Genomic DNA, 9,288 nt, shown 5'->3' with positions numbered 1-9,288 from the left:
CAATCTGAAAGGCAGGAGACACTGAGCTGCTGAGGAAGCAGCTTCAGTGACGAGCTTTGACATCATATAGGTTACTGCCGGTCACTGAAGCTGCGTTTCCATGGGCAGTTAACTGTGAGCAGCCCGATAAACTTCGGTGACCTCAATAAGATCACTAGAACCATAAGAAAATTTTCATGGTGCTAGCAATGATCTCATTGAGGGTCCCTCAGTGAAGTGCCCGTGGGAACACAGCTTCAGCAACCAGCGGTAACCTCTATGACATCACTGCAAGTCAATGAAGCTGCGTCCTCAGTAGCTCAGTGTCTCCTGCTTTTCAGCCTGAAAGGTTACATCATGCAACCATACAGTTTAAAAACCAGATGTTGCAGAGATGGATTACAGTGTGAGACAGTATGGATTATCTTTACGTAGGACAGGTGAGGCATATGGTTGTTTATTATTTTTGTTATTTTTACACGGGGCATGGGCTTCAATGGATTTTAGGTGTAAAGGGGAGTATAACTTATTTTTAAATAAATGCGTAAAACAAGGTGTTGTGTTTTATTTCAAATAAAGGGTTTCATTCTTGCAGCGTGTTTATATAAACTTACCATAGTGTTAGTAATGGGGGAATGTTATAGATGTATCTTCAATATTAACCCCTGGGCTTGATGTCAGCTGATAATACAAAGCTGACATCAACATCAACCCGTGGACTTTCCCTCTGCTGGTTAAAAAAGTTTCGCAGGAGACCAAGCCATTTTTTGTTATTTAATTCTTAATTTTAAACAGAATGTACACAGCAGGTGCTGAACAAAATTCCCATCATTGTCGCCTGGCCGCGCTGATCTCAGGGAGACCAAGTGACAATAATGAGAGCTGCCTCCAGGTGCCAGCAATTGTGAACAGCGCAAACAGTACCGCTTCTTCCTAGGCAATGGTAGGTCTCAAATATGTCATTCGTGTGTCATCAGTGTGCAGCATGCATTTTGTCCGCGCTTCGGAAAAAAACCTGACATGTCTGCGGGTTTTTCACATGGCCCGTGTGTAAAACCCGACATATGTGCACCACCAATGAATAAAAAATGAACCACAGATATAGAAAACGGAGTGTGAAGGGAGAACAAGGTGTAGCAGATTGAAGATAGAGAAAATAGGGCAAGGAGGGATTTCTGAGAGGTTTTGAGAGGATGTGATAGGTGCTGGCTTATAGGTCACTGCAATGTATGATGGAAATTGTAGTAATAGAACATAGGAAGGCAGGAGAGAGGAAGTTGCTGATTAACCTTCATCAGAGCTGCAGCCAGCCACAAGACCGTGCTGCTACAGCATGATAAAAGGTAATATTGGTAAAATAACACAATGGATGTACTGAGATGCATATGATAAGATTTATGAAAAAGTTATAACAATGGACAACCTCTTTAAAGGGAACCTGTTAGCAGATTTTGCCGCTATAAGATGCGGCCACTGCCTTTCAGGGCTTTACCAGACTTTGATTTTCGTATTAAATTATGCTGTTACAAAATCAATAATCCTTTGAATTTGAAAAGAAAATGGCTAATTTACTGTATGAGTTTTTATATGTATAACTAGATTTGTTTTCAGATTGAAACATTTCCCACATTCTGAACATGAAAATGGTTTCTGCCCTGTGTGAATGCTCTGATGTGTAATGAGATGCCATTTCCTATTAAAACATTTCCCACATTCTGAACATGAAAATGGTTTCAGCCCTGTATGAATTCTCTGATGTGTAATGAGATAACATTTCCTATTAAAACATTTCCCACATTCGGAACATGAAAATGGCTTCTCCCCTGTGTGAATCCTCTGATGTTTAACAAGACTTGATTTCTTTGTAAAACATTTTCCACATTCTGAACATGAAAATGGTTTCTCCCCTGTGTGAATTTGCTGATGGTATCTAAGACTTGATTTCTCTGTAAAACATTTCCCACATTCTAAACATGAAAATGGTTTCTCCCCTGTGTGAATTCTCTGATGTGTAACAAGATGTGATTTTTCTGTAAAACATTTCCTACATTCTGTGCATGAAAATGGTTTCTCCCCTGTGTGAATTCTCTGATGTGTAACAAGACGTGATTTCTCTGCAAAACATTTTCCACATTCTGAACATGAAAAAGGCTTCTCTCCTGTGTGCATTCTCTGATGTGATAGAAGTTTGTATCTATCACTATAATGTTTTCCACATTCTGAACAAGAAAATGGCTTCTCCCCTGTGTGACTTCTGTGATGTGTAACAAAATTAGATTTCTGTGTAAAACATTTCCCGCATTCTGGACAAGGAAATGGCTTCTCCCCTGTGTGAATTCTCTGATGTATAAAAAGTTGGGATTTCTTACTATAATATTTTCCACATTCTGAACATGAAAATGGCTTCTCTACTGTGAGTGTTGTGTGAGTTTTCTGATGAGTAACAAGACATGTTCTTTGTGTAAAACATTTCCCACATTCTGTACAAGAAAATGCCTTTTTACCTGTGGGAGTTTTCAGATGTGCAACAAGACTTGTTTTCCGATTAAAACTTTTCCCACATTCTGAACATGAAAATGGCTTTGCCCCTGTGTGTATTTTCTGATGTCTAACAAGACATGATTTTGTTGTAAAACATTTCCCACATTCTGAACATGAAAATGGTTTTGCCCCTGTGTGTATTATCCTATGTCTAAAAAGACATGGTTTCGTTGTAAAACATTTCCCACATTCTGAACATGAAAATGGCTTCTCCCCAGTGTGTATAATCTGATGTCTATCAAGATGTGTTTTCCGATTAAAACATTTTCCGCATTCTGAACATGAAAATAATTTTTCCCTTATGTCAGTTCTTTCATGGTCAACAGCCCTTCTGTGACTTTTGCCTTGCATATTTGTTTTTGATGAAGCAGAAAATAGAACGTGTTGAAAAGGATCAGATGACAGATTTTTTCTGATAACGTCTTGAGGTGTATCTGGTATGATGACATGTTCTTCACAAGTATTGGATGTGATACGTAGATTATCTGAAAAATCTGAGATTATCAGACATCCCTCTGAGCTCCTGGTACAGTCATCTGCTAAGAATAAAAAATATATTGGTCAGTAACACTGCACTGGAATTATACTATTTATATTATATACTTCACAGTATTTCCATGCTCAGAAGAGACTCAATGGATCTGTAACCAGTTTTATTAGGAGATTCCTTCTCATACATTCTCTGACAGGTACACGCACTATAGCACAGAGCAAAGCACATTGGACCAATATCATGTACACATGGCTTTGGAGAAAAAGTAAAGTTTTTCATTTTTATTTATTACTGTACCTAAACCCGTGGATATAAGATAGGATAACAAGTCCTTTATCTACTATATAATTGTCTAAGGGTCACTTCCATCTTTCTGTTTGTCCTTCTTTCTGTTACGGATATTCATTGGTCGCAGCCTCTGTCTGTCATGGAAATCCAAGTCGCTGATTGGTCACGGCAAAACAACAACGACCAATCAGCGACGGGCACAGTCCAGAAGAAAATGGCCGCTCCTTAATCCCCGCAGTCAGTGCCCGGCGCCCAAATACTCCCCTCCAGTCACCGCTCACACAGGGTTAATGCCGGCGGTAACGGACCGCTTTATGCCGCGGGTAACGCACTCCGTAACCGCTGCTATTAACCCTGTGTGACAAAGTTTTTACTATTGATGCTGCCTATGCGGCATCAATAGTAAAAAAAGATCTAATGTTAAGAATAATAAAAAAACAAAAAACCTGCTATACTCACCCTCCGTTCCCCGACTATCCGTTTGCGCCGGCCGCCATCTTCCGTTCCCAACGATGCATTGCGAAATTACCAAGAAGACTTAGCGGTCTCCCGAGACCGCTAAGTCATCTGGGTAATTTCGCAATGCATCCTGGGAGATGGCGGCAGCTGAACGCGTATCGCCGGAGCTTCGGTAGATCCCGCCGGGTGAGTATATAACTATTTTTTATTTTAATTATTTTTTTTTAACAGGGATATGGTGCCCACACTGCTGTATACTATGTGGGCTGTGTAATATACCACGTGGCTGCTATATACTACATGGGCAGTGTTATATATTACGTGGCCACTGTTATATACTGCATGGGCAGTGCTATATACTACGTGGCTGCTATATACTGCGTGGACAGTTACATACTGCGTGGCTGCTATATACTACGTGGCTGCTATATACTGTGTGAGCTGTGCTATATATTATGTGGCCAGTGTTATATACTACGTCGCCTGTGTTATATACTGCGTGGCTGCTATATACTGCGTGGGCTGTGTTATATAGTACGTGGCTGTGTTATATACTGCGTGGCTGTTATATACTGCGTGGGCTGTGCTATATATTATGTGGCCAGTGTTATGTACTGTGTGGCCTGTGTTATATACTACGTGGCCAGTGATATATACTGCGTGGGCTGTGTTATATAGTACGTGGCTGTGTTATATACTGCGTGGCTGCTATATACTGCGTGGGCTGTGTTATATAGTACGTGCCTGTGTTATATACTGCGTGGCCACTGTTATATATTGCGTGGCCTGTATTAACGCATCGGGTATTCTACAATATGCATGTATATAGCAGCCACATAGTATATAGCACAGGCCACGTAGTATTTGTCTGCTATATACTACATGGCTCCTATACACTATGTGACCTGTGCTATGTACTATGTGGCTGCTATATACATACATAAATACATATTCTAGAACACCCCATGCGTTAGAATCGGGCCACCATCTACTATTCTATATGTCATAAAAGCCAATAGAAACATTGGTTTAATTTAGGAGCACTGGGGGATCTGAAAAAGTATTTGTAGCAGTGTCCTCTGCTAACAGTTGTCCATCCCTGATTCTTTTGTAGATCACTTAGCCTTACACTGGTGCTAGAAAGTTTGTGAATCCTTTAATTTCCTATTTTTGCATAAATTTGACCTACAACTAAATCTGATTTTCACACTAAGGGTATGTGCACACGTTGCGGATTTGCTGCGTATCTGCAGCATTTTTTGTGGTGCAGAAACGCGGCAGATCCACAATTGATTTACAGTACAATGTAAATCAATGAGAAATAAAAAACGCTGGGCAGACTGTGCGGAAAAATCGGGGCAGAAACGCTGCGGATTAAAAGAAGTAGCATGCCACTTCTTTTTTGCAGATCTGCAGCGTTTTTGTACCCATTCCATTATAGAAATTCACAGGGGTGAAAACGCTGAAAATCCACAAAAAATCCGCAGCAAAACCGCACAAAAAACGCTGCAGATCCGCACAAAAAACGCGACAAATCCGCAGCTGCGTTTTCTGCCAAGAGATGCAGAATCCGCACCAGAAATTCCTAAGGCTAATCTGCAACGTGTGCACATAGCCTAAACGTTGATAAAGAGAGACGTCTATTTTTACTATCTAGAAGATCAGTTACGTAACTTTATAAGGTCAGTCCTCCCCCTAGGCCCATGACTGATTATTTTCTAACGACCAGGGTGCTGGTTTACCTCATTTTCTGGAGAGATCACCTTATTCTATTAAAAAATGTCCCAATAGTGTCATCTAAGCACCCTAAGTAATTTACATGTACTATCACTAGTTATTTACTTAATACATGTAATCTGCTCATTTTGTTTTTATCCTAGGTTCAAGTTGCAAGGCTGCATTGCTGCTGATCATAACCTTTGCACAACGAGCCGTGATAGACATGTACTGTACATGACCATAATTGCCGCTCTATGGGGCAGAGCACATTCAAGCTTAATGCCAAGAGGAAGAGTGCCCATGTAATGCTATCCCTGTGAGCACAGAGCAGGCATCACTTTCTTTAAGAAATAATGGCATCTTCCGACAAGGCTGAGATCACACCACCATTTCTCAAAATTCTGTGTTGTTCACAAAGTGGTAAATCAATGACCACACCAAGAACAACTTGCATGGACTAAAGTTGAGTTTGACACAAGTGGATGACAGTGTGTACATCTGTTTCATTGTCACAAACGTAGGGACGGAGGCCTGATAGTGAGATACAAATAGAGTAGGAGCATGAAAAACGATAGTTGTGGATGATGCGAATGATGACACCGACCACTTACTACTTGTGCATGTAGCCTGGCTACCAAAAACACGTTGCAAGGACATGCTGAGTATTTAGGTACATGCCCACAAGTCAGCAATTGCAAAAATGCTGCTGTATTGTTGTCACCTGTAGGGGTATCAAAATCAACCGGTAAACAGGTGTACAAAAACAGACATGCCCAGTTAAATGTCTGGGCCAAATGCTTGACATCTGACCAGTGTCACTTTGTGTGTTAATAATTCGAATTCTTCAACAAATTTCAGTGATTTTGAGATTGTTTTTTCGTGCTTATTTATAAAATTTTTTAACAAAAATGTAAACAAAAAACAGCAATTTTCAAACTTTGAATGATTATCCCTTTAATCCAGATAGTCTTTCCTTACATCAGTACCATTGGTAAAATGTTATTTTATTTTTTCAAGGAAATGTACATCATTTACTTATTGTTTTGAAGTGACTTTGCGAGTCCTATGTATTGGAAACCCCCCAAAGTGATACCATTTTAAAAACTGCACCCCTCGACATTGAAAACTGCCATCAGGTAGTTTATTAATCCTTCATGTGATTTTCAAGAATTAATGTAAAGTGGCAAAACAGAAATGAAAAATTGCATTTTTACCACCTAAATGTAGCTAAGTTCTGAACAGGCCACTGTAGTCGAGAGACTCTAAGGCCGTTATTTGGCTGTGAATTGCCATGGCAAACTTCAGGACCGCACAATCATGATCTCTGGGTGCTGATGAGGTTAAATAGGAAGCCACACTCTGTTAACCATTTAAATGATGTAATCACTTTGATAGCAGCATCTAAGGGGTTAAACAGATATGGACGGTGTCAACACTAATACAACAAGTTGTCAGCTATGGAGTACAGCCAACAACTGCTGGATTGTCACCAGTATGGGGATGCTATACTCTTATATCTCAGGTCAGGAAAAAAGACGTATTGGTGGTCTATAAGGGGTTAAATTAGTTGTTTATTTTTTTTAACCCCTTCATGACCGGGGGATTTTTCGTTTTTCCGTGTTCGTTTTTCGCTCCCCTCCTTCCCAGAGCCATAACTTTTTTATTTTTCCGTCAATTTGGCCATGTGAGGGCTTATTTTTTGCGGGACGAGTTGTACTTTTGAACGACATCATTGGTTTTAGCATGTCGTGTACTAGAAAACGGGAAAAAAATTCCAAGTGCGGTGAAATTGCAAAAAAAGTGCAATCCCACATTGGTTTTTTGTTTGGCTTTTTTGCTAGGTTCACTAAATGCTAAAAATGACCTGCCATTATGATTCTCCAGGTCATTACGAGTTCATAGACACCAAACATGACTAGGTTATTTTTTATCTAAGTGGTGAAAAAAAATTCCAAACTTTGCTAAAAAAAAAAAAAAAAAAATTGCGCCATTTTCCGATACTCGTAGCGTCTCCATTTTTCATTATCTGGGGTCGGATGAGGGCTTATTTTTGGCGTGCCGAGATGACGTTTTTAATGATAGCATTTCGGTGCAGATACGTTCTTTTGATCGCCCGCAGCGATGTCGCAGCGACCAAAAAAACGTAATTCTGGCGTTTCGAATTTTTTTCCCGCTACGCTGTTTAGCGATCAGGTTAATACTTTTTTTTAATTGATAGATCGGGCGATTCTGAGCGCGGCGATACCAAATATGCGTAGATTTGATATTTTTTTTATTGATTTATTTTGATTGGGGCGAAAGGGGGGTGATTTAAACTTTTATGTTTTTTTTATTTTTTTCACATTTTTTTAAACTTTTTTTTTTTAACTTTTGCCATGCTTCAATAGCCTCCATGGGAGGCTATAAGCAGGCACAGCACGATCGGCTCTGCTACATAGCAGCGATCTGCTGATCGCTGCTATGTAGCAGAATTGCACGTGTGCTGTGAGCGCCGACCACAGGGTGGCGCTCACAGCGACGGGCAATCAGTAACCATAGAGGTCTCTAGGACCTCTATGGTTACCATTCACAAGCATCGCCGACCCCCGATCATGTGACGGGGGTCGGCGATGACGTCATTTCCGGCTGCCCGGCCGGAAGCGGTAGTTAAATGCCGCTGTCTGCGTTTGACAGCGGCATTTAACTAGTTAATAGGTGCGGGCAGATCGCGATTCTGCCTGCGCCTATTACGGGCACATGTCAGCTGTTCAAAACAGCTGACATGTCCCGGCTTTGGTGCGGGCTCACCGCGGAGCCCTGCATCAAAGCAGAGGAGCCGGCATCGGACGGTATAGTACGTCCGATGCCGGTAAGGGGTTAAACAAAATTGTCTTCTCTCCTTAAAAAGAGACAAATAATGTTAGGTAGGTGTGTGTCCAAAAACTCAACCACTACAGTTGTATTGGTATATATGTATGTGAAATTTGACAAGTAAAATAAGTGTTTAAAAAATTATGACATGCACATCACTTACGGAGTTAGACAGTGTCACGACTCTTCCCTGTCCCTAATGCCAGGGGTCACCCTAGCTCACCCTGTTCTCTGGACTACTTCTGATGGTGAAAATGCCGGGGCCACATACCTTGCCTTAGATCCTGAATCTGCCTTCAGTCTATACCATTCTCCATCCGGGGAAGAGGGGGAGTAGTAGTGTACCATAATATACCAATCAGACTAACAAGGTAATACAAACAGGGATAAAGGAAATACCAATCCTACAAATATACACACAAACAAAAGAGGTAAATACTGGGGAGTGGAGGATGGGGTTAAACCAAAGTAGGAGAAGAAAGGGAATTATCACACACTCAAAACCTAGCAGCAGTTACAGATAAATCCACCAAATGCCTTCTCCAAAACAACCTCCAGCCAGGCAGCATAAGCTACTCTGGCAATGAGTGATAGCCAGGGCCCAGATTATATTGGAGATGGGAGTGGCCATCAGTGCACAGCGGAGCCTCAATGCAGGAAAGCTTCCAGGAGCTTTCAAATGATCAGACTAAAGCTTTAGTCACACTAAACGACTTACCAACGATCACGACCAGCGATACGACCTGGCCGTGATCGTTGGTAAGTCGTTGTGTGGTTGCTGGGGAGCTGTCACACAGACAGCTCTCTCCAGCGACCAACAATCAGGGAAACGAGTTCGGCATCGTTGAAACTGTCTTCAACGATGCCGAAGTCCCCCTGCAGCACCCAGGTAACCAGGGTAAACATCGGGTTACTAAGTGCAGGGCCGCGCTTAGTAACCCGATATTTACCCTGGTTAC

The 9,288-nt window shown here is 41.3% G+C and overlaps 1 protein-coding gene across 3 annotated transcripts in view; it reads right to left on the bottom strand.

The window, feature by feature from the left end:
* Nucleotides 1–485: 485 nt before the first annotated feature.
* LOC138667005 (oocyte zinc finger protein XlCOF6-like) overlaps nt 486–9,288 on the bottom strand; it is a 57,336-nt gene continuing 48,533 nt past the window's right edge. For 2 of the 3 annotated variants that reach the window (XM_069755225.1, XM_069755226.1), the window contains exon 7: nt 486–3,059. In XM_069755225.1, the coding sequence (XP_069611326.1) occupies nt 1,543–3,059 (1,517 nt within the window). In that variant the 3' untranslated portion in view covers nt 486–1,542. The remainder of the gene's footprint in view (nt 3,060–9,288) is intronic. The other variant, XM_069755227.1, reaches the window with a different exon arrangement.

Source organism: Ranitomeya imitator, chromosome 2 (genome assembly GCF_032444005.1).
Source record: "Ranitomeya imitator isolate aRanImi1 chromosome 2, aRanImi1.pri, whole genome shotgun sequence".
In the NCBI taxonomy this organism is placed as follows: domain Eukaryota; kingdom Metazoa; phylum Chordata; class Amphibia; order Anura; family Dendrobatidae; genus Ranitomeya; species Ranitomeya imitator.
The sequence above is the reverse complement of the archived record's forward strand: the minus strand, read 5'-3'. Positions and strand labels throughout refer to the sequence as shown.